The sequence below is a fragment of the Rhea pennata genome, chromosome Z, assembly GCF_028389875.1.
Source record: "Rhea pennata isolate bPtePen1 chromosome Z, bPtePen1.pri, whole genome shotgun sequence".
Lineage (NCBI taxonomy): Eukaryota > Metazoa > Chordata > Aves > Rheiformes > Rheidae > Rhea > Rhea pennata.
In genome coordinates this window covers 8665202-8692238 of record NC_084702.1, presented here as the reverse complement: position 1 = coordinate 8692238, position 27037 = coordinate 8665202, and the positions used below count along the sequence as shown (strand labels likewise).

Below are 27037 nucleotides of genomic sequence, written 5' to 3'. Positions count from 1 at the left end.
TATCGTATCATAGAAATAAAGGTTCATCAATGGAAGTCTCAATAAATACAGAATCTTCTTTTCTGCAATCTGTAAGCAATTAAAGCAAATGATCCCAAAAACCATGAGAGGGATTCCCACAGGAAAGCATACAAACAAGAATAATGCGCTGCATCAGATTAAACAAATAACAATGAAGAAGACCACAGGAAAATAACTGCAGAGAAAGGAAACATATAATCTGCAACTGGGAAATTACTAAATCTTCAAAGCCAGAGAAAACAGAGATTAAATGTTGGAAGGGGGAGGGATTGAAACTCCTCTGCCCCCACATATTTTTTTAAACTAGAAAGAGTATGACTAGATTCAGTGCAGGGAAAGTTAAAAAAAAAACACTTTTCATTTATCAAAACCTTTTTTTTAAATTGCAAAATCAGAACTGTAAAACATTACTAGCCAGAAACACAAACAAGTCTGGCAACTCAGACAAAAGGGCAACATATCTTCTGAACCAAAATTTGTAAATGGGTATATATGTACTTCATGATAAGCTTGAAAGAAACTAATAAAATATTTTATTCTGCTAGGCAAAGAAATGCTTCAGATGAGGCATAACCGGATTTCTGGAAATTGTAAATCAGAAAGAATAAGTGCTAGCGAGTAAAAGCAAAGGCTCTTGTTTTGTCTCTAAAGTTCTCAGATTCGTTAATTAAAATCTACGATGTTTTTAGTTATGTGCCTTCATAGGACAGTTAGAACAACTCTAAATATACATAATATTTTAAATTTCTAGTCTTCCTTCTGTATGTTCCCACTGGAGTCTGCTTGTGTTCTTGGATACCTACATCCACCTACATTTGGGAAGCTGCAAATGGAAATCAAGTTCTTACTATAAAATTTCCATTGTTCGTATGAGATCTCTTAGACAAGATACTATTTTTCTCAGAAACTGAGTTTTGGAATTGGTGCTGCAAAGAAATTCTAACTTACATAGATCACAGATGCATCATCTCAACTCATTTCAGAGTAAATTTGTTATGTTCTTATATACATACGTATGGTACATCAGCATCAAGATACAGACACAGTAGTGTTCCTGATAAGACAATGCCTCAAACTCTGACATCTCTGGGTATAGATGTTAGCTATCAAAAATGCCAACCTGATGGATGGGAATGTACTTTCCAAGTAGTTCAAAGTAAATGAAAATATGCCTTATAAACAGGATCATATTCCTAGCCTATTTGAAGTAAAAGCAGTCTATTTATGTCTAACCACACCATTGATATCCATGTGTTTATATGTTCTGTGAGAATGAACTATGTAGAAGGAATAGAGCAAACTGTGGATGTTCTGGGTCTTATCATCTCAGACACTTAATGGGACAGTCTTCAAACAGTACTCTTGCTTGCCTTTTTTCAACTTAAGGGTTCACTACATCAATGAGATTACACAATAAAATTTTTTGTGCCTGTGCATAACACTAGTTAACTCTGGCTAGACTGAGACAGATGTATGTACACTTGGACCTAAATTGTAAGACAATCATTTTAGTTACTGTGCACGTATCACAGCTATTTGTGTTTATGTTCCCAGTATGCTGAAACACAGATTAAGGGAAAAAGTCCAGATAAAATGGAAGCGTGCTTTTTGCAATAACAGATATGCTCTAAAACTATATTTTGTGAATTAAAAAAAATAGCAGCTGGAGAAATAATACAGTGACTTAAATTGATATAAACTGTTGCAAGGTTATATAGATGGTTAAATTTATCCTCCTACTGTGAAACTTTTCATCACTAGAAAACAGAACCATGTGAGAGTTTAGTATCATCACAGAACTATTAAGCCAATTCTTGATCTCTCCAGTAAGAGCCACCAAAGCCTGAGCTGGCCAGTTCATAATAAAGGTAATAATGAACATTATAATAAGCTTTATAGTAAACACTAGAACTTTTGAAAATTTCCTGCCAAAAAAAAATTTAACAACTAGTTCCAAAATTGCCTCAGAAAGCCTTAATAGATGATGTGGAAAACTTATCTGCCCTTCACAAGGCAACTATTTATTTCACAACTACATATTAAAGTGCTCCAGATACTCTTCCTTGTACATCATTGCCTTATGCATGTCATCTAACTGGGAAAACACTAGGATATAGGACTCCCCATAGTCCAAATCGTTTTACTTGGCATTAGAGCAAAAATATGATCCTGCTTAAACTGTGCATAAAGATTACCTTTCATTGAACAAATCTGTTCTCTTACATAAAAGGGTTAAAGAAACACTCTCATGATGCCTTTTTCTCTCTCTCTGTTTTCCATCCATTGGAGACAACAAGCTGTTTTTAATGGAAGGACTAATAAGGGCCAAGGGGCCCTTGAGGGTATCTCTCAGTCACTGTGGTTTTGTACTAATAAAACACCACTCCAGCAGAATTACCCTGACTTACCCTAATGAAAGTCAGAATCTGCTCCAACCTATTCTCTACAGTGCCACAAGAAGACCTAATAAATATTTATCATTCAGATAAAACAAATGGCCAAGGGCAAACTGGCTTTCTTGTGCCCAGTAAAACTTGGATAACTTCTCAGAATAGATCAGTCAATCAAGCAGAATTATCCTGCCAAAGTCATGACGCCTGTTCACCACAAAGATAAAGGTCACAACATTGGAGAAAAGGCTTTCTTTGACAGGTCTCATGAAATGTTGTAAATAACTGGTTAGAGCTTTACACTGTAGCTGGAACGCTGCCTGGAGTCAGCTCCAGCTTTGGAGGAAGAAAGAGTAGTTAATACAAGAATCACTGAGGAAATGGTTACCGTGTGTCTTTGTCACTCTTGTCTTCCATCATCTGCAGGTGCCTGCTGCCCACTTCAAAAATACTGACAAACATTTGGATGAGGAGATCTCTGAACACAGACCACATTTCACCGACACATTTTGTCAGTACAGCTCCCCTCTGCAGAGCCAGTACGGAGGCAGACAGGGTGCAGTAGTGTTTGGACTACAATGAGCCTGATTCTGCAGAGGCTAAGCACTCAGAGGCCTTACTGAGGTCAAGAGGAGCTGAAGAAAGTAGGCCACTGTAGGGTATTATGCCGTAACTGCATTTCTCCAAAGATCGAACCTGTATACCAGTTCCTTTCAGGCTTACTGGCTACACAACAAATATGTTCCAAATCGGGGCTTCTAAATCTCTATTTCTGCCATGAAAGTAGAGCCTATATTACTTCCACTAATCTCCAGATGATAAAAGTCTCATCTGATATAAGGGCTAAAGTGTATTTTATTCTAGAGTAAAAACTGTTGTCTGACCAAAACTAAAAGATCTGTTTTTTTTCCCAGTTTTTCTGGTCTTTTTTCATACAAAGAATGAAAATATTCCAACTAAGGATCTGCAGTTTCTTTATCTAGAAAATCTAGATCTAGAAAATCTTTATCTAGAAAATCTGCACTAGCAGAAAAAACAGCAAGTTAGCTTGGCACAGTCTAACCTTGACATATCTATGTTTTGTTTTATCTGGTATTTTATTAGTGATGTGCTTCAGAATTGTTTTAACACCCTGGATACTTCTGAGATCAAAATAACTGACTTACATTCATCTGTACCACTCTTTCCTTTCCTTTCCTTTTTTTAAGAGATCCTGCTTTAACTACTCTCTAACTGCATGGCACAATCTTTGCTTTGATATTACTTAATAGTACTTGCAGCTGAACCTTAGAGCGCAGGGGTTCATTCTTCTCGAGTAGTGAGATGGTATCCAGGATTGAACTGCTTGTATCATGCTACCACAGTTCTTTTTCTGTGCCATCACTTGCTTTAGTCATCTTATTCCTTCTCCACATTCAAATTACTTTCTCAAAGAAAAAAAAATTAAAAAAACCTTCTTGAAAATTAGATGCAATATTCACTAGCTTTTTAGTTATACACAGAGTCCCTATCCCATTCTTATTGCATGACATTTTCACTCTTTCAGTATTCTCTTTTTACTGATGCTGAGGAGCCTTTTGCCACTTATTTTCTCAGATTTTGGAAGTGTAACTTGGTCGACCTTTGGTCAGTTTCCTCTTCATTCCTATTATTCCTCCAGAAGCTGGAGCCATAAACTGAATAGTTAATTTTCTTCTTCAGTCTCATCTGTAAGCCTCTCCTTCTTCATTTCAACTGTGAAACTCTAAGAGTCTGTCAGAAATTCACAGCGGTAGCAACGACAGCAACAGCACTGGCACCACCTATAATCTGAAATAGACGCCCTACTTCTGGATGTTTTCCTTCTGCCTGCACCACCTTCCCTTAAAAGGCTTCAACTGCATATTGTTGAAAGAGCAGAACTCAAACAACAGTCACCCCCCTTATATGGTCAAGTATTACAGTGTTGCTCCCTCATGGACTTTAATTTATTAAGCAAAAAGCAGTGGAAAGCTAAGCCCTTGCACACAAAACAGATAACCAGGACACTTCATTACGATAAGATATAAACTGCCATGGTTGGCAGAAGGGCTGTCAGGAGCACAAGGCAGAAAGAAACTATTTCATAGACTGCAAGTTCATTTTCTTCCTGTTTTCTGGCATGTTATATTTCACAAAGAAAGATCAAAATAACAGGTAAATTGAGAAACAAAAAGCTTCTGAAGACATTCTAGCTAAAAAGGATCTAAAACCATTCAGCTTTTTTGGTTTTGTTCCCTCCTCGCTCCTTGCACCTTCCCCATCCCCAGTTTTAACTCTAAGATATTTCTGCACGTGAAATAAAGATAAAGTGAAACAAGGTCTGATGTTCACGGGTACTCGCTGATTGACAGTTAGTAACTTTAGGTGGAGTTTTTGGTCAACATTAATTCTGAGGATGTGTATGAATTGCTAATAACACTGCAGAAATCATCTCCCTGTTAAATTTTATCCAAGACTGCTTGAATTCCCTATCAGTGGAGCCTCCTGGCACTCATGCAAAATGACTGTGATGCCAACTTACTGTTCCAATATCCTTTCCTGCCCTTCAAACCCACATTGGTCTTTCCTTGTGTCTGAAAGCTTTCAAGAGTACAAGCTAAAAATTATCCCAGTAGAAAGGCAAAGTCCTGTAAAAACTACCCATCTTTCTCATGCCCTTGTAACATTCAGTAACCGTATGCACACAGAACAAGGAGTATGTTCATTTTTAGCACAACTACTACAATACTCTGAGGACATACTCTGTTGCATGAAGTTTCAGCCCCTTGGCTTTAAATTCCTAACATAAACAAATTAAAATTTAGTATCTCCCTTTGGGCCTTTCAAATTCATTGTTTTCTTTTTTCTTTCTTTCTTTTTTCCTTTTTTTTTTTTTTTTTTTTGTCTCCTGTAGCGGCATATTTGAAAAAACTCACCCCATCATAATAATCATTTAAAACTCCTCAGGGAACTCTGGCTCACAAACATACATTCAGCATGACCCTGGGAGTTACTGTTGCCATCTATAGGCCTTGCTGTGAACACATAATTCAATACCTCTTACTGCAAGTTCTATTGCACACAAATTCTGCAATACCTCCATCAAATGATGCAAGAATCTTGCGCAACCTACAGAAAAAAAGACAGAACTTTTAGAAGTCCATGAGAGCCTTACAAATTAATGGTAAACTAATTTGTGTCCTAATCCCAACAGGCATGTCTCTAGCTCAGGGCCTGGTGGAAAGAGTAAATTCACGTACCTAACTTCATAGCCAACTATAAGGCTGGGGGTGTGCTGGGGAATTGAAATACTTTCCCAAGCAGGCTTACAGCTGCAGCACTACTTTGCTTCAAAACTCTGAGAAAGGACTGCAGACTGCCTCTGCCCTTTCCCTGCTGTTTAAGGGATAAATGATTGATGTAAAAATAGACAGTACAGCTTTTTGCCTTCAAGACTAATGTGATCATCCTGTCCGCTATAGGCAGGAGGTGTAAGGATACTTTTTATGGACACCGTATTTCAGTCTAGTCTTCCTAATTTGGAGCAAAATGCCATTTTTACAGAATCCATTAGTGAATAGGGACAATAAATGTATCTTTTATAAATAAAATAAGCAGACAGTACGCAAAGCTGAAATGTTTCACTTCACATTCTTCAGTGCTGCAAGCAGGTTACTGTCACGGTTACAAAACTACTGCTGGCATAAAAGCTACCAACCGCAGGCTTGTTATAAACATACTGTCACAACGAGATTGCGACCACCGCCAGCCTGTAGGTAAGGGGACTGCGAGTGGTTAAAGGATCTTCACCTGAGAAGCTAGACCACTTTTTAGAAGTTGCAGTGAAGGAGGCCTGATATCTAGGCTTTGCTTTTAAGGCCATAAACACAGTTTTGTTTTAAGAGTTCCTAACTAAAGTCTAGAGGATGACAAAAAGTCTTACCAGTGTGATTCCAGGACACACAAAAGCTCTCTGAAGAGCTAAGTGCTTAAGAGGTTTTAACTGAAGTTTGTGCATGTGGAAGCTGTCAAAGTTTCCTTCTTTTCAAGGAAATACGGCATTAAAGAAATTCCACCCTGAAAAATGAATTTTATCAGAAATCTCTCCTTCAAACAGGAAACTGGCCAATGAGGCTACAACATCTGCTTCTGCTCAGCCAGACTATCATGGTATGGAAGGTGCTGTCAGCATGAAAATCACTGTAGCTCAGAGTACAAAATGCACACTACTTCGCAGTCTCCAGAAACCCATCGCCAAATCCCCACTGTCAATCATCACTCCGACAGATTTTGGCCTGGAGCAAATGTTCAGAAAATAATCAGAAGTGGACACAACTGCCAGACTCTAGAAGATTTTTGTGAGCACAATCATAATAAAATAAAGCCAAATAAATACTTGCATAGTGGTATTTGCTTTGAAAATTAGAATTCTCCTGGGAATAAATATGATTGTGAGTTAAGATAAGAAAAATTTATTCCTCCATTTTTTAAAAGACCAATTATTTTATCACAATGAGAAGTATTTCATTACAGAAGAAATACTTGTACTGTTATTACAGGCAGCGGAACCACACCTTACATGAATTCACATCTAACTGCTATAAATGATTCTCAGTTACTTTTTAGCATGAATTAGTTGAGTGTAAAATTCTCTTCTTGAACTAGTTATAACTTTATCTATTTTGAGCTGCTCACATGGCCATTACTTCCTTTTTCTTTCTCTCCAGTTGAATATTACATGCCATAATGAATCCACCGTATTTAAAATTAACTCAGACTATCAACCTGAATGCCTATATCTGGACTGAATTTGCTTAAAACAGGAGTTTATTCTAAGTATAGAGTTGATACAAGTGTCCTTTTCTGCAGTGTGTGAGGGAGATCACAGACATGGTGGGACAAGAAGAAACAATAAAGCAGCCCAGGAACCAAACTGCAGCATTTCTCAGGTGCAGCTCCACAGAATTCATAGTCCACATATTTGCCGCGGGAAAAGGAGGAAAGAGTAAAGCGACTTGATGTCCTCTTGAACACCACTAATGTTAGGCACCTCTCAAAGCTCTAGAGTCAGTAAAACATATGTTTATCCTGTGCAACACAGCATGATTCAGATATCTGTAATCTCATGTTCCTCCCAGCCCTACCACTTCCATGTCCTCTTAGGGCTTCCTAGCTCTGCTCCAGCACAAAACCTGTGCCAGGATTTACAAAAAGAAGCAACGCTGGATGCTAATGCTAGGGGAATGCGGACTCAGCTGCAACACAACCTTGGTTTCTCCTTTACAGGACAACAAGTATTTTATATAAAGGTTCAGGGCCAAAAAATAATAAGGAAAATATATAATAAAATGGGGAAAAGGTGGGAAAGGATGAAGTCTTGGGAAAACTATTACTCTATACACTCTTTTGTACAAAATTCAATATTTTTTTATATCTGATATTCTATTCTTAAAATGAACAATTACATAAGGCTTTCATAGTCCCATTCAACTCTCTGTGGTTTCTTATAAGTAAAGTGTGTTCTTAAGCATTCTGCTGAACTGCTGCCAAAATGCAAAATCAGCTATTTTGCTTTATTAAGCACCCATTAAAAAACAAGAAGACTACTTACGTGTACTAAAAGACGTGTTTTCAAGAAATTTGCTGCCAAATTGGGCACCTTGCAGGCAGAAATACTACTCCTTACGGAGGCAAAAAAAAAATCTGACGCCAAGGTGCATAGGTCTGTGTAAATAATGATAAGTTGGAAGGTTTATTTTTTTAAGGGGAGGGAAGAAGTACTTTTAATGTGCTAAAATGCATGTGTTTATCCTCTTGCATCTGATTTCTCCTCAGTGTGTACATCTATATAGAAAAACAGGATGCTGTGGGCACACCCTTTAGAGAACCCCAAGGTTTCTTTAGTTAGTTTCTGAAGCTAGTTGAGATGTTTGTATGTGCTGAGCCTCTGCATTGTACATGATCTTCCTGTGCTTGAGAGACCTCCTGTCCTATTTTTTAACCAGAAGTACAAATTTCTGTCCAGTTCAGTAAAAGCTTCTGTCCCTTATACCAGCTTGCTTTACCCTGTATTCAAAGTCTATTAAACCTCTGTTTGGTTGGTCCAGATCTCAGTCATCACTAATAAAAAGTCCTAGCTGAGAGGGACTCCAAAGCTTGAGGGAGGAAGGGCAGCTTGTGAGACCACATAGGGGAAGAAATACTTCTAGAATAAACGTTTATTGAAAGAAGATATATTTCTTCTCTGAGTTTCTGCCCATATGGACTCCACTCAATTATGGTGACTTGCTGACTTGCCAGCAGTGTTTCAAGTAGCAGAGTGATGTCTAAGAGATTCTAAAGATAACGAGTTAAATAAAGGGTTTGCAAAACAGCTGTTCTTAAGTTGGGCAACAGCAAGTCACCAAAGTTAAGGTATAACCTGTGTTACAGGCCCAGTAGGAACTCAGTGGACCTCCTTCCCATTTTAGCTCAGCTACAGAAATACTCTAAGATATGCTAAAGAGTTGTTGGCCTTTCATCCCTTCAAACAGTTATGCACTGAATGATCTATCTGAAGAATTTCCAAGAAGATACAGCCAGGCTTTCTGCAACTTTTCCAGTGCCACAAAGAATTGATTCATCTGGTGAAAATAACAAAAAATTGCTTTGAAAACATCTGGTATATGAAGTTTAGTGGTGGCTATAAGGATGGAAGAAGAACAGACTGATGGCTTAGTTTAAGCGAGGTTAAACATTTTATGGTGAACATCTCAGTTTGATGTTGAACAATCATTTCATTCTTGTTAGTTACAGGAACCTCCATTCAGTCTCACTAGTTCTGCTGGCTGAGTGATATCCACCATAAAGCTAATTTTTCAAGTGAGCAAAGATATATTTAAATTGTATGAGGAGCTCATACAGGCAGTTCACAGCCTGGTAATAACACCAGTAAGATCACAGAATTAAGGAAGCCAAGCATGAATCAGGCCTCTTAAAGCCTCATTCTAAATGTTGGGGGAAAGACCGAAGTGAAGTATGTTTGTACGGAGATTTCTTCTGGAAGAGGCAAGGACCAAGAGCTGGTGTGAACAAGTGTGTGAGAGCTGATATCCAATATTTCTAGGCTACAAAAGAGCTATCCTTACAATTGCATCATGCCCAGTCCTCCCTGAGAAATCAGTCTTCACATGGGAAAAAAAGACTGAGAAAAGTAAGAGACTAGATCACTGAAGAGGTAAAATAATCTGGTAGATTACCCTAACAATGAGTGATCAGCCAGTCAGGAGCAGCTCCTAAATAATTTAATGCTCTGGTTTACAAATAGATGTGTAACTAAGATTATTTCCTAGCACAAACCAGCAATAATTGTCTTGAGATGCCTGCTATTATCTACACTATAGTTTTTCTTAGGAATCACAGAAAGATCCTGCATGCTAGTCGAACCACCTATTTTCCTATATAATGACATTAAGCAAGGAGGCTCTGTAGCATAATAGAGGAGACTAATAGCATGTTCTGAGTCCATGCATTCAGAAATACAGTAAACTTACAGTGGAAAAAGTGATATAGATTGGTACCTTCTGCTTGCTGCCTGGGAGTTGACCAATAGATAAATAGGTTCTGTCAGTCTTAGTGGAAGCAAAATCAGATTATACTGATAGGTGTCATAGTATTTGTAGTTAGTGTTGGTGACAGAAAACAGCCAAAGTGTGAGGTTGTGCTCTCATTCTTACTAGATGGAAAGTACACAGTAGAAGTTAAAAGAAAATACAGAAATCTGAAGAAAATGGAAACAAGCAAGCAATTAAGGCACAGAAAATCCACTAAACTAAATGAATTACAGTGATTATGGATGTCTCATAACCTAAATTAGATATAATCATTAGTAATGTTTATGGCATTTCAACATATGTCATAGCAGGAAAATACTGCTGATATTTGGTTTGATTTTTTGGAGATGGAAATAAATGCCAGTTTGCTGTAAATGCCTTCCAGAGCACACAAAGACACAGCACAGGCATCCACAGTGCTATATTTCTACACACACCACCCATGAGATCCACACTACTGAAAAAAAGAAAAAAAAAAGGAGCAGTCATTAAAGGAATCATACAGGCTGTCATTTAGTCCACACTACAACATTTAGGCAACTTCATGATGTTGGTTTTGAGGCAATAAATGCTACTGCAACAGTAACAATCTAATTAAAATGCAGTTCTATCAAAAAGAAAGACGCCACTTCTTCTCAGAAACTGAAATGAGTGATATAGCTGAAAAGAGTGAGGAAAATGAGAAATTTTTCTCTGATCTCACTGACAAGTTGGCAAGGGTAAAAACTATTCATGTGATATGCTTTTAAGCTATATCACAGACTCACAAAATCACAGAATGGTTGAGGTTTGAAGGGACCTCTGGAGATGATCTAGTCCAACCCCCTGCTCAAGCAGGGTCACCTAGAGCATGTTAGACAGCGTTGCAGCCAAGTGGGCTTTAAATATCTCCAGAGAAGGAGACTGCACAACCTCTCTGGGCAACCTGTTCCAGGGCTCCGTCACTCTCACAGGGAAGAAATTCCCCCTCATGTTCAGGTGGAACTTCCTATGGTTCAGTTTCTGCCCATTGCCTCTTTGTCCCGTCACACGGGACAACTGAAAAGAGTGCAGCCTCACCACATTGATACTCCCTGAAAGTATTTGTAGACATTGATAAGACCCCCTCTCAGTCTCTTCTCCAGGCTAAACAGGCCCAGCTCTCGCAGCCTTTCCTCATCAGAGCGATGCTCCAGTCCTCCGATCATCATCTTTTTAGCATAAGTAAGCCCCACCTATATATAATACATGAAAATGCCATCATTCAGCCTTTTGGTTGTATTGAATTTCCAGAAACCCCGACTAGTAAGTTTGAAAGTTCAACAAAACTATTACAGTAACCAACATTGTTTTCATCTGTTTCTCTTGGTTACAAATGCATTGGAAAGTTTTGAACAAGATGCAGTCTGTGTAACCCTTTCTTACTATGGGCTTGTTTTCTTCAGTGTGTGGGATGCTAACAGGTGCATGCTCATTGTGATGTTCCATATCAATGCTATTCTCATGTTGCTTTAGTCATCAGTTCAAGATTCAATTCCAAAATGCATTAACTTTGCAACCGCTTTTACAAATGTTTCTAGAGTCAACTCCCAAAAGAAGTGTATCCTTCAGGACAAAGAGCATGCAAACCCCTGCCCTGTGCAGATTTTAGTGCTTTCTTCATAGAGCCTCTGACAGAATCACTATAAAGAGCTGCTGACATATACAATATCTAGCTACAGCTGTTTTAAAAGTAAGGATAAAGTGAGAGACAAAATTTGCTCGTCTAAAGACAACCAGCAAACAGAAACATTTCTATGATTAACTATTAAGGGAGAGATGTGCTTTGGCAGCAATATATCCTGACAGAATTTTGTCTTTCAAATAATAAAACAGTTGGCACACTTCTCAGATTTGCTATAAGGTATAATTTCACACACATGTGCCGTAGATCAACACAGCATCTGAGGTTTGATTGCACAGAGTTCACAACACTAGTGAAAAAAAACCCTACCATCTTGCAAGCATGTGCCAATCACTACAAAAGTACTGCAGTAATCCTTAATGCCCTTGTTGGCTGAGATATGGGAATCGCTCTTCATTACTATTTCAGCATTCATATACATCTAGAGTAAATTAACCCCTCCATGGCAGTAAATTAAAGGACAAAGGGAAAAGTTAGTGATCATATATGATGACTTCCATCATTTTCAATACACTTTTACAAAAGAGATGTAACTTTTTAAAGACTCCAAGCTTATTTCAGCCTCTGGAAGTTGCTATGACTCACAGCAGAAAGACTATACCCTGTTCTAGGAAAGATACTGGTCACATTTTTAATGACTGCAGGTGACTACATTACACAGCCTGTGACTGTCCCACTCCCAAAAGCATGGTCTATGACTTTAGTTAAGCTTCATTAGCAGAGACTGTTTTTTCTTTTCGCCAGAAAAATGGCGGTCACTGTAAGCTTCTATGTACACTCTATTAACAGTCTGCCTTGTTATATAGTTATACATAACAGTTATTTACTACAGTTATATATTACAGTTATGTAGTATGCTCTATTAACAGTCTGCCTTGTTACTTGTTTCTTCAACAAAACAGGAAGGAGAACAATTTCTCCAAGCCTGGATGTTTCTGTACCTTGTAAACTGACCTGACAGTTCAAAGGACTGAGTCTTAACGTAAGATCTGTTCCAAGGACACTTCCAAATGTCTTTAAACAGTGTTAACTTCTCCAGCTTTCACAGTTTTACAGAGGTCTTCTTCAAAACACTTAGAATTTAAGGGAAAAAAAAAGCCCATCTTCGTAATTCGTAAACAATCAGCAGGAGATTATGTTTAAGAAATACATTTAAAAAATTGGATTTTAAACGCACTGTTTTGAAATTCTATGGTGGAAAGAAGGTCATCTTTAAAATCAGCAGGATACCTTCTCTATGAGGGTCACCCATTACAGAAGTCCTTTGATGAGAAAGGTTGCTCTCGGGCTGAATCAGCTGTGCTGTTCAGCAGAGACAAAACATGCTGAGACATGCTAATCCTTGTGAGAGCCTTTCTAGCTTGAAGCCCAAAATAAACCTGCGTAAGCCTGTGAGGGAAAAAAAGGACTTATTTTAAGCTCTGTTTTAGCAGTCACAAAGCTTTGCTGTTAACTTCTTTGGATTGCTTTAATTAAAACACTTTTGGACTTTCTTAGAACATTTGTAGGAACTCCTATTGTTTATTCATATTTTTATACTTTTTGAGAGATGAAAGGTAAAGCAAAAATACTTTCTATCAACCGATACCTGTGCCTATACAGAGCAAGGCCTGCTCAAAACAATTGCTGAAAAGCTTATTTTTCTTGTGTCATTTGTCACATGTGGCACATTAAACCCAGATAAAATTTTGACCATCTGAAAACTGCAAAAAGAAGTATTTCTTAGTAAGAGTGGATCAGGTTTATATCATACATTTATGTACCAGGAAGCACCAAAATCTGTTCTTTCTAACCATAAAGGGGAAACTGTGCAAGCAGACTTCATTTACAGTCAAATCTTAAGCTGGAAAGACAGCACTCTGAATTTTTAAATTTCTCATTTCTTTTTAAACGTAGAGAGCTTTGAACACAACTTTCTGCAGTCAGTTCAGAAAGCTGCACATTGCATAGCCCCTGTACCTGCTCATTTTGGGCTATCCTATCATAGCTGTTGGTTTTTCAGGAACAGGCCAGAATGTAACTGGGAATGAGGGTAAGAGCTGCATGTTGTGTTTTGCCCTGCAGCCTGCCATTCCTCATAGGGCTCAGCCGCCTTTGGGCTCAGTTCTGGCAAGTGAATCTCCCTCAGATTCAAAAAAAAAAAAAAAAAAAAAAAGGTATTGTGCCCAGTAAGGAGGTGGGCCACAGGACAGCATAGCCGTTCTTGCGGCTTAGCTGTAAAGGACAACAGAGAGAGTTTATCTCTTGAGTATTTCTAAAATATGCAACATGCTGAGAGAGGTTCATTCTCCTCTTTGGCTGAGAAAATGTCATATAGTCTGTCTGCAGCTGTCCTGAAAAGTGTTAAGAATAAACACTCATCCCTGCACTATTTAAACCACAAAAGCACAAAAAGTCTTCTCTCACTGTCATATGCTGGTGATAGCAGAAGGAGTAAGATAAATCCAAGAAATTCTAGGATTAAAGGGGGGGAGGGTATGAATCATGCTAAATTTTCATACTACATGCTTTTTTGGAATTGGCTCCTGATCAGCTTTTATTCCTCATTCATTACGGAAAGACTTTTGACTCCTGGCTCCGTGTTATTCTCCTTGCATGCACAACACATGATTAAAATCTAGACAATTGTGAAAAACAAAGAAAAAAATGTTCTCCCTGTTATGAAAAAGGGGAAGGAAGGACTAAGGAGGAAATATTAATAGCTACTAAAGAAATCTTGTGTTCCTTACAGCTGTTGTGATTAATATTCATAATGCTGTCAAGAAAAGCACAAGACTCCTTTGAAGATGGGTAGGAGCTCTCTTTTTATGTGGAATCTCACACTACTGAACTTCTCAATCTGACAGGCTATGGGTTTGCAGCTGAAATCTAAGGAGTTTTTCTGCCAGAAAGGTCATGATTGTATCATGCCTGCTTGAAAACTAATCTCTAGAAGGAGGGAGGGAAAAAAGGAGGCTGCACATACATCTGAGATGTGGCCTGTCATGATCACAGTGCAGGAATGTTTTCATCAGTACAGGCTAGGATAACAAGACATTGGATAGCCAAAAATGCAGTGGGCTTGCCCGAGGCAAATACACCACATTATACCAAAGCACACCAAATTCAGCATCAAAGGAGGAAGAGTCATTTCCTTAAAGATACCCCAGAAATCATTTGCAATGACAGATTGCCATCACTGCTTAGGAAACATTCAAGGATGAGAGGATAACAGCTAGACTGAATGCATTTTGTAGGAATAAAACTAAGAAGTACAGCTAATGAAGGAACATCAATGCCTTGTAATGATAATTGTTTCTTTTTTCTCCAAAAAGTTTTTCAAGCATGTCATTTCTCTGTAAATGAAACATTTGGTTTCGTACCATTTGGTACCTTTTCAAGTATGGTAACATACTTGAAAGCTGATACACACAAACTACCATTTTTAACCAGGTATACAAATACACAGATAACATTTAAGACTATTTTTAATATTGCAGTGTTATTTACAAAATGACAAATCCTGAATGTATTTTCCAGTACACAGCGCTCAAAAACTTGGTCAAATGTGTTAAATTTTGTTTATGAAGGTTTTACGCAGTCATCCTTCTGCACAACAGACCTTCCACTTGTTCCAGCTAATTTGACATGGACTTATTTTGACAGAGGTGTCTTACAAAATTCACAGCCATCCTATTTGAGATAAGAGCAAGTGAGACTGACTTATCATACTGAAGGATTAGAACATAAAAGAGCAAGGTCACAGCTGGCATAACATGAACACATCACCGTCTCAGTAGTAAATGCTGTATCACCCAGATAGAAAGTTGTATTTATAACTTTGGGAAGTCTTTATTATATAGAACAGTAGTGAACATTAATGTTGAGAAAGGGATGCACAAAACCTAATCTGCTTCTATTCTGCATGCAGGTTGTCACTGAAAGAGACGACCAGCAGTATAGAAGAAAAGGAGATGGCTACAAAGAAACAATAAGCTACAGATTCACAAGAAAAGAAATACAAAAAAACCTGTGCAGTATTTATAAATGAAAAATTCCAGAAGATAATCAAAAGGCACAAGTGGAATGCAGGTATGTTGTTTTCCATAGAAATTCAGAGTTACATGCTTCTTTAATTTCTACTGCTTGTTAAATAGAGATAAAAAGCCTGCTTCATTAATTCAACTCATACAAAACTTTGTTCAGAGGAAGGACTTTTTTTTTACAGAGGAAGGACTAAAGCTTTAGCTTCGCCTAAGGTTAAAGCATGGGAAACCCTGGGTCAACCTTGAGCCTTTGCTTTGTTACAGGTTGTCTGACTTTATGTACATCATTTAGGCTTCATTTTTCAAATGAGGTGCTTAATTAAAGAAGATCTATAGCTGCTGGAAAAGGTCAAACTTTTCACAGGTGCTTATCACCTGCTAATTCAAATGAGGTGTATGGAAGTTGGTTCTCAGCATCATTTGAAAATAAGATCGGATACATCTAAAGCAGGGAATGAAAACTTTGATCTGTGATTCTGTGGTAGTTCCCAGACTTGGGAGACCAATTTGAAAGCAACAGGCCTGCATTTCCTAGTCAACAATTCTCTTATTTATAACAAACTCACTATAAGCCATATTTCATGCTTACATAAACTGACACAGTTCCCCTGTTAACCTGCTTTAATCCATGACAGTATTTGGCCATACGTCATCATTCAAGACTGCTGAAGTTTGATTAATCCCTTTATGTCCATAAAGTACTCAAGATCTTCAGATTGAAGATTAAACTTGTTTGTGTTAGAGCTAACTGAGCACAGATAGGCAGATTTCATAATAATTATTTGTACTTAATATGTTGGAATAGATTTCCTTCATTAAGTTTTGAAGAAAATCTTCAAATAGAAAATAATATACAGCTAAACACCACACTGAAACCATATTGTAACAAAGTAAAGAGAATACGCTGCAATCAGTTTTTCTGATCAGTACAGATAGGGCCTTTAAAACTTTGTTTAAACTACAGAATTTCACCCTTTCAGCTGACCCCAGTTAGACTCAGAACAAGCTGCAGCATTAAAAGGACACTTCATTCCCCAGACTCCTTAAGGACTACTCACTGCACAATGCACAAGTTGAAGGCCTAGGTCCTTTACTCCCTCAGAAGAGTCCCTGAGATATACAATGTTTTTTGGCGCCTGTTGTACTTGCGATCTGCCAGGTAGATGAATTTCCTAGTTTGGTTTCCTCCTATTATGTCTGTGTTTTAAATGGCAAAAAGTGGTTATAGCTGTTAGTGAAGATAGCTGTTTGCTTCTCTGGCATTTCCAGATAGGAAAGGCTCTTTTCTTGGGCAGTTCCCTACAATCCAGATAACTCTTCCTCTGTTTCTTAATCCTTATAATGAGGTAAAAACTCCTTGAACAGTGTTGCTCCTTTCTACACAGTAAAAAAAGAAGAATTTGACTGCTTAAAAAGGATTAGAAGAAAGAGAGCTTTTGTTCTGTAGCTGAGCAAAATAATTTTAAGAAGAGAGTTAGGTGAATTAATGTTTTTTCTGTTTTGTGTCATTCACTGCTCCTTTTATATGGCTTGGGGCTCCTCTCCCACAGAAACAGGCCAGCAGAGCTATTTAAGCAGAACTTCAGACAAAACTGACCCCACTCCAAATGCTCAATAGCACCGTGAATTTAAAAGTTGCTGCAAGTGAATAGCCTCCTTCCAGCACCCCAGATGGCTTACTTGGAGTTAATCACATCTTTAAACTCCACTCATGAAGACATTTCTTTAAGCATATCAGAACAGTGATATGCTTAAAACCTGCCTCTAGACAGCCAGAGAGTAAATGGACAATCAGAAGACAGAATACCAACCTATCAAACATGCATTAAAAGACGGATAGCAGCACTAACAGACTTAAAGTGACAGCTTGAGGTACTTAGCTTTGCTCAGGATAAGCATGATCAGAGTATCTACATGGTGTTGCAATGATCTGACACATGCACTAATACAATTAGATAGTTATAATCACACCAGAACTGCCTAAACTGTCCGCTTTTGCTGTGCCAACTTGACTGCTATTTTTCACACCCATACAGCTTCTAATTCCCACAGAAACAACTTTTACTTGCCCTTGAGCTTTTCAACTGGCAGACTATTAGCTAGCATCTCAGTATGCTGTTTCTTTTCCTGGCATGAGATAAATTGGTATGCAAGGACATGAAAAGAATAGTTTGTTTAACAAGGTACAGAGTTTCATGTTCCCAACAAGAGAAAGAACACCAAGAGAAGAGCATTTATTGCCACAGAATTCAAGTCTGAAGTCTGGAGACTTACTGCCACAATCCTGTTGATGTTGGATCATATTAATACAAATGTTTCCTGTCAACTGCTGCTACACTCTCCTAGCATGAACACTTTGTACATGCAAGTATAATCCAGCAGTCACTTCAAGCAAACACGTCAGTGTTAAACATCTTAATGAAATTTTCTTGTAATTCACTGTTCTGTTTATGAGTACTGTATCCCTAAGCAACATTTAAGTCCTCTGGTTGCTTCCTATTTTAAAGTTTAATAATGTGTGATGAAAAATGTGTAGTGATTAAACAACACATCCTCAATCACACAAGTGAACGAAGCATCAGATTTTCTAAATCCTTACTTTCAAGTGCTATGCATTATTGTTGTATAGCTCAAGTAAAAGCCCCAGTACAATGATTTAGGCTGAACTGTGGCTACCCAATATGAATGCACCACAAAAGGAGGCAGTTTTCCTTCACTCTCCAGCAGAGACTTCAGAAGAAAGCCTTCATGACCCCAAAAGACAGTGGCTCTGTTGAGTCAATTCCTTTCCTCTCCTCTTCCCTCTCCTCCCTTCCCCTCCTCTCCTCTCCTTCCTCTTCTCCTCTCCTTTTCCCTTCCCTTCCCTTCCCTTCCCTTCCCTTCCCTTCCCTTCCCTTCCCTTCCCTTCCCTTCCTTCTTCTGAAATACAAAATAGATAAATGGACAGTGATGTAGACTGAAAAATGTCTGAATTACCAGGCTTAAAAGGATGTGATCAGTAGCATGAAGCCCAGCTGGCGGTCAGTCACTAGTGGTATACCCAAGGGATTGATATTGGGGCCAATGCGGTATAACATTTTCATTAACGACCTGCATGACGGGACAGAGTGCATCCTCAGCAAGTTTGTAGAGGACATACAGTTGGGAGAAGTGATTGATACACCAGATGATTGTGTAGCCACTTGGGAAGGTGGAGAAACATGCAAACAGGAACTTCATGAAGGTCAACAAAGAGAAATGCCAAGACCTTCATCTCGGGAGGAATAACTCATACATCAGTATGGGCTGAGAGATGGCAGGCCAGAAAGCAGCTTGTCAGAAAAGGCCCTACGATCATAGTGGACACTAAGTTGAACATCAGTCAGCAATGTGCCTCTGTGGCAAAGACAGCCATGTGAAGAAAAGCATTGCCAACAGGTCGAGGGAAATGATTTTTCATCTCTATTTAGCACTGGTGAAACTGTATCTGGGGTGTTTTATCCCATTCTGGACCCTAGGACAAGAAAAGCATGGGCATACTGGAGCACATCCAGTGACAAACCATAAAGATAATTAAGAAATTGGAGCATCTGTCATATGAAGGGAGAGCGAGAAAGCTACATTTGTTTAGCCTTAAGAAGAGAAGGCTCAAGAGGGGATCTTGTCAATCTGTATAAATACCTAATTGGGAGGGGGGGGAGTGAACAAGACAGAGTCAGACTTTTCTTGTAGTGGCATCCAGTGACAGGATGAGAGAAAACAGGCATAAACCGAAATACAGGAAATTTTGTTTCAATATGAGAACATCTTTTTTTTACTGTGAGCTGAAATACTAGAATAGTTTCCCCAGAGAGCTTGTGGAGTCTCCATCCTTGGAGACACTTAAAACCCAAGTGAACCTGTATGTGCCTGAGCAACTGGCTGTAGTTCACCCTGCTTCAAACAGGCATGTTGGACTAAAGGATCTCCAGAGGTAGCTTCCAACATCAGGTATTCTGTAATTCTCTGATTCTGTGCTCATTTCCTTCTTTTCTGCCAGGATTACAGTATACTTTTGAATTGCTGTATGCTTTCTTTCCAGTGCATCAGCTCAAAAATAGTTTTATGAGTAGAAATACAGTATGGTTCTGTGACAGTTGTCCCTGCAGCACCGAAGACCAGACTATCAGAAAGAAACAAGGGACCAAGAAACATTCAGTGGTAAGCAATAACCTGAAACTACTGCAGAACTTAAACAAGCAGTGTGTTATCCACCCACTTCTGAATGCTGTACTCATAACACACTTAAAACATTTTCCTCAATGACTTAATTATATTGAAGGTGAGATATACAGCAGCAAGCACAAAGCAAGTGCAGTCCTTCACACTAAAGAAAAATCTGCCTACTATCAACCATCACATTCTTGAAGAGAAAGTGTTCTTCCCCTGGTAGAACTACAGATCGAGATTTTATAATATGAATACCAACATTATGTTAGTGTGCTAATTCTATGCAGAACTACTCAGTCTTGCTTTTTCTTTTTTGCTTCACTACACATAAATACCTTTGCCCTTCAAAAAGGCAACACATGAGATTCATATTTCTATTTTTTTTTTCTTTCAGGTTGGCTAGTTAGCCCATGGGAATGTAAGTATGACTACCTTACATGCATTCTTCTACACCTACTGTCTCACAGCAAGTCTTCTGCTACCTAACACTAGCAGAACTTTATTTATATAGATATATGAAATTGGAATCTGTTCAACATGAAATCTACACTGAAACAAGCCTTTCTCCTAGCCTTTCTCCTTCACGTATTATATTGGATTTCAGACACTGACATTCTACAGTTTTAATGAAAAATACCTCTTATAGACAACCATCTTCCTTGCAAGTTCAGCAGTCTTTTAAGGTGGGCTTCACAGGGAATCCTGGAAAACATGATGGCTCAGTAGTTCATCCAGCGAACCTTTGGGGAAGGTGTTTATGGTATTGCTTACTGCGTTCCAATGCATTTAGCTAGCCCATATGTGGAAAAAGTGACTTGTTTGTTTGTGGTTTTAGGTCTAAACTGGGTTCTTCAAGCAATGAGTCATATCACTGGCACTCATGAGTTAAGAAAGTTAAAGAACTTTGGTTACCAAGCCACATGAATCTCTGGACATTATTACGGGAACATAGGAATTCAGGTATTTTGTACTGTCTTGATTCTAAATGAATAATCACAAAATGAAAGTGACCAACTTTGAAAATATGTAACTTTTATATCTTCAAGAAAACAGAAACAACCACAAAAGAAGAAAAAGAAAAAATATAGTCAAAATACAGAGAGCAAACTTCATAATAATATTTGTAAGAATGGCTGGGAAACTACTGACATCCTTTTATCATTATCAATTTTATTTACTAATTAGCCTTAATAAAACTAAATAAGGCAGTAAACCTCATGGGACCAGCTGTGCTCTAGCAGTCAAGTAAACATTGTCAAAAACATAAGTCAAATAGCCACAGTGTTATTGAAGACCACTTCAGTACATTCATAGTCTCAAACATATTTACCCAATTTTAGGAAAAAAAGGAAAGACAAATATATTTAAATGTCACTGTTTCTTCAAGTCCTACAGAAAAGTGATTATCCTAGGTCATACATTCAAAATGAGTCTCCATTTATTTTTTACAGTATTTCACTGTAATAGTAGCTTTCACTTAAACAATGAGATTTTTAGATCTTTAATAGCCTGCATAAAATAAAGCAAAGAGTGTTTCCTCAAAAGAGACCATCAACCTACATGTCACGAACATTTATCTGAAGATTCAGGGAGCACCTACCTTTAAATTCAGTAAATTTCAGAAATTCCTTGAACAGAGAAACAACTTATTATCTTTGTTTTTGTCAAAGAGTAATCATTTTTTAATTTCATTTTATAATTACTGTTTCCTAATTAAACATATTTGATAGGGACAGCAGACAATTCTTGTGTTAGTAAATCTATGCAGCCAGGCCAACACTGAGATACAACAATTGTCTCTGTGAATGTTCTTTGAACACAGGAAATCTAAAAGAATAAGGCTTAGCTTGATTTTCCTACGCAAAAGTTTATAGAAAACTTAGGCCTGAACGTCACTTGTTCAAAATTCAGCTGCTAATGTGGGAGACACCTTCAGAGACTATTTAAGAGCAGACTGGACAAACATTTGTTAGAAATTGCTTAAGCGTACTTTCGATCTACCTTGGAACTGCAAATGGTCTGGATGATTGCTTAAAATTCCTTCTGGAAAATACATAATGTTGTATTATAACATATGTTAAATGTTTAATTTCAAAGATGTAAATGTGTAAGTATCTGAAAGCAGGGCGTAAAGAGGATGGGGCAGACTTTTCAGTGGTGCCCAGCGACAGAGTAAGTGGCTACAGACACAAGATAAAACACAATAAATTTCATCTGAACATGAGGAAAAACTTCTTTACTGCTAGGGCAAGTGAGCACTGGAACAGGTTGCCCAGAGTGGCTGTGGAGTCTCCATCCCTGGAGATATTCAAAAAGCATCTGGGACTAATCCTAGGCAACATGTTCTAGGTGACCTTGCTTGTGCAGGGGGTTTGGACTAGATGATTTCCAAGGGCTCCTTCCAGCCTTAACCATTCTGTGATTCAAATAGGAAGAGGAATAATTTTTTAGGTGTTTATTTAGTACTGAATTAGCACTTCACCTTTTTTGACTTTCATGACTTCCATAAGAAGAGATGCCCAGTTATGTTGTAAAACATTCTTTACTACAAAAAAGATTCCAGTTATTTGCAAAAGAAATTACCAGTCAGTGGTTTTACTCTCAAAAGGATTTGACCTGATCATTTTCCTTTCAAGCTGAATTAACTATTTTCATCCAAGCAAAGGTTGGGCAGATTAGTCTGGATGCAATCAAAATATCCTTGAAACTAATTAAAACAATGAAGCACATATCAGAAGCTCTTAACAAAAGGCTTCATAATTTTGGAATTATTATACTTTATAGAACAGCGAGAGAGCTAATGTCAAAGTCAACATGGTATAAATGAATGTTTCATCTTACTTGTCAAGGGCTGTGCTGGTAGGCATGCTCCTCCCAAATCCTCGAACACCCGTCTGACGGAAGTATGGAATGCAAGACAGATTGGCAGCAATAATTGCCAATGAATCAGATGCATTAACAAAGAAACCATTTTGGCCAAGGATCATGTAACGGTCCTGGAGAAGACAAAAATTCAAAAAACCATCTGAAATCCTCTGTTTTGGAGAAAGTTAATAATGTACACTAGAGAGGGAGTAGGAGGGTATTTCTGTTTACTAACAATAGGGAACAGCTTCTGTTCTTCATAGCCTTTTCATTCTTCTCACACCCTGTGAGGTCAGAAAGCTATTTCTGTAGTACCTTACTGTTTCCAATACTAGTGATATGACATAAAGAAAAATAAAAACAAACAGAGCTTATGATTTAGTACTTAATTTGGATTTAAAAAAATATATGATTTTAGACAAAACTGACTTCACTTAGTTACTACTTACTGATCTCTCCCTCATTTACCTATGTTGTCTTTTTTTCTCCCCATGAAGAGCGGTGTTATGTCAGTACAGGCAAAAAAATCATTCCAATTTTTACAAGAATTCTCATTCTGGATTCAAATCTTGATAGATTTACAATCAGCTGCAGGAACAAGTTATGCCATATGTATCTGATTTATGGATACAAATGCTGCATCTGAAAGTAATATCATCCTCAGCATTGAGGGCTTACTGAAAAATGAAAAATTTGACTTACATGTGCCATATCTAATCTCAGACAAAACATCTATGATAAAATTTCCAGACAGACCAAAATACTTACTCCATCAGCATCAAAAGCAGCGCCAAATCCATACTCCCCACCTCTCATAGCCTCCAGCAAGGCAGCTGCATATGTTAAATTGGGATCAGGAGGCTGTCCACCAAAATCCTCCAGAGGAATACAGTTTATTGCAGAATTTGCAGGAGCTCCTAATTCATCACACAGGATTTTTCTCACATAAGGTCCCATAACTGAAAAGAAAAACCCATGCAATCACAAAAGCATATGCTTGACACTCAGATTTTTCACAGCACCATGGAGACTTGATATAAAACACAACTTCTGTGATTCTATACCTCGGTCCTAAAAATAAAATAAAAATTATTATTTCATAGAACAGCATGTGATGGTCCCGACAAAGAATGATCAGTTGACAATTTAGTAGCAAAAAAAATAGTTCCCAGTTAGTGCAGGTGAAAAAATAATCACTGCATGGTGAAAGATACTGGTTTTATTTACCCAGTATTTGCAAAAGAAATGATCATTAAGGGTTTAGCGCATTAACTTTATTAACAGCAATTAACATTTAGAGTCTTTCCTTACTTAAAAAAAAATAAAAAGCTATTTTTATCTGTTCTAAAATGGAAAGGCAGTTTACCATGCAAATAAAGTGAACAGTAGGGGAATACAAATTGTGAGTAAGCTTATCTCAGCATTTTAATTCGTAGTAAAATTACATCAGGGTTGGTCCACCCAAGAATTTTAACACATTTTGGTTATTGCCATATAGATAGTAAATAACAACTTTCTAACAACTAAGTCCAAAATAACTTCTTTATTCTCTTAAAGATATGGCCAGCTGAAATCCCAGCTCACACCATTGTATCATAACTAATAGAGGCAATGCTACAGGATATCCCGAAATGTCACCCAGTTTCATTTTGAAGCAGTATTTTATTTAACCTAGATTCCAAATCAATGTCTTGGGCCTTTTCTTTCTGTCCTAATAAGATCTTCTCCTACTAACATAGAAATGCAGTCACTATGAAACTGTAAGGAATATTGTTCAGTCCCACAATCCAGATCATTCTTTCTACTGAGAAACTGTAGTGGTAGATCTGTGTGAAGTCTACATTTGTGCATTTGGTGGCTGAAGAAAGACTAGCAACTTACAGAGATCTCAGCATCCCTGAAACAAATGGGAGTAAGTCACTCAGGGGTGAAAAACTCATGAATGCTTGCTCTCTCTCTATCTCTCTCTACACACATAAAAGCATATTTCAGAGTTGAAAAGCTAAAATAAATTTTGAAAGACATAATTTGACCTTCTATATATATGAGGGTCTCTAATGTTCACATATTTAAAACTACATTGCAGCTAGTGACTCAGCTTTGGCTAATGCATACCATCCTGAAAGACATTTTGATCCAATAACATGAATTAAAAGAGAAATCTCAGCTAAACTGCTCTAAGAGTTAATCACTGTAACCCACAAAAGTGTGTGCTACATTTCAATTTAAATTTGTCTGTCTTCAACTTCTCATTATTGTTTCTTCTAAAAATGTTCTCTTCTGTAAAAGCAAATGCTCTTGTATACACTACTGTCTGTATAGTATGACTATTTTTCCATGAAGATATAAAGTCATAAAGATAATTCTCTATCACCTGGTAAACAAAATAGGCAAACACAATCATTTAATTGTCTTCTGATGAAGCAATTTTTCTAATTTCTCAAACAGACTATGGATCTTTTCTACTAGCTCTATGATTTTTCAGTGTTCAGTGGCATATTGATGTCCTGGTTACAGATGGGGACATATAGCTCTCAGCACTACATCAGTAATATTCTCTCCAGTGCTGCATGTGGCACTGAAACAGTCCCCTCCTTATTGCTCCCTCTTCATATTTCAAGGACACCATTTGTCCTTTTGCCATGGCCTGGCACTGGGTGCTCACATTGATTTCATGCCCTTTATAATCCTTTGAACAGTGTCTGTACTAGATAAAATGCTTTACAAAAACTTACTAAGTTCAACTAGTTCCCTTTATCAGTCTGGCTGTGTAATCTCATTAAAGAATGAAACATGGTTTGTTTGGTGAGAATTGTTTTCCATAAAATAATGTTCAATGACATTACTTGTATTCCTATCCTTAAAATCTTTACATATGGAAATCTTTATTCATTTGTCCATGATTTTGCCCAAGAACTATGTCAGACTGGCCTACGTTTCCCCAAGCGGCACTGCTTATCATTTTTGAATATTGGCACATAGTCCTCTTGCTGTTTTCTACAATTCTGTCTTCATCCTGTCCCCCCGTACACTGAAATTTATTAACAATTAACATTAGCAAGACAGAGGTCTCAGCCAACTCTTTAAGGACTCTTGGGTGGAACTTTTTCAGACTTACAAATCTTACAGCATCTACTCTTAAGAGAGATTGTCTAGTAACCTTCTGGTTACTGCGCACTGCAACATACTTCATCATCTTCACATGGTAGGATGACCTCACCCTGCTTGCTTCCAAATGCCAAAAGAAAACATTTATTGGACACATACGCCTTCTTTTCTTTATTATTAAGAAAAATCAACCTCTTCACTTAATAAGGGACCTAGTTCATTAAGACTGTCCTTGTTACTAGTCTAATGTTCAATGTTTTTCTTATTACGTTTAATCTTCCTACAGAGCCTGAATTTTGCATACTGTACCTTTATTGGGAAACTATTACAGGTACTTACCTCTCCAATGGTAAAAACATCTACTTAAGATCTATGGCATAAAATATTCCTAAAGGACTTTACTGTTTCAGATGATGTAATTTTGTCTTGGTAGTAATGTAAGTTCATACCTCCATTCATGGCATCAATCCTTATCTTAATCTGGTTGGGTCCAGTCAGCAAACTTCTGATCGCATTGAAGTCAAAGATACTTCGAAGGAGATTGAGGTAGATATCCACAGAATCAATGATTTCCACTGGAAAAATAGGGTTAAAAAAGGCACTACAGTTGGCACAAGGGATAATCTCTCCCCAACTGCTGTTCAACAGCCTATGTACCTACACTAAAAACAGAGCATGAAGCCTCTGAGTACCATGGATTTGCTCTGAAGCTCACAAAGCCAAAGTAAAAGACTTCCACTGATTTCAGTGGGGTTTCTATCTAGTTTTAAGCCTTGCATAGATCAAAAAATTTTTGCCTGTTACAGGATTGCAGTGAATAGTTCTATTTCACAGAAAACATTCATAAAAAACACATGACACCAAAGTGAACTCTTTATTTATCATTCACTAAATCACTGAACAACTTTTCAATCTAAACAGGCTTATTCTCAAAGGATGGAAGGTGTCCATGCTGAGACAAAGCCACAACTTCTGTTCCTCCATCTGACAGCAGTATCAATCCGCATTGCCCATCAGGACAGAAATACAGCTTATTCTTCTTATTTTTGGCACCTGGAATATCTGTTTCCAGTTTGTCATCAATCTACCATTAGACTTTTGTATTTTATGTTTATATATTATGATTTAGAAAAGTTAAGCTCAAATACAGCATCTGTTTTTTGTTAAGATCACGTTTATTTGAAT

The 27037-nt window shown here is 37.7% G+C and overlaps 1 protein-coding gene across 1 annotated transcript in view; it reads right to left on the bottom strand.

The window, feature by feature from the left end:
* The window catches only part of PGM5 (phosphoglucomutase 5), a 66929-nt gene that overhangs the window by 27316 nt on the left and 12576 nt on the right, over positions 1–27037 (bottom strand). The window contains exons 4-6 of the mRNA XM_062599304.1: positions 26302–26427; positions 23513–23703; positions 22721–22875 (exon numbers count right to left, since the gene is read on the bottom strand). Coding sequence (XP_062455288.1) covers positions 22721–22875; positions 23513–23703; positions 26302–26427 — 472 coding nt within the window. The remainder of the gene's footprint in view (positions 1–22720; positions 22876–23512; positions 23704–26301; positions 26428–27037) is intronic.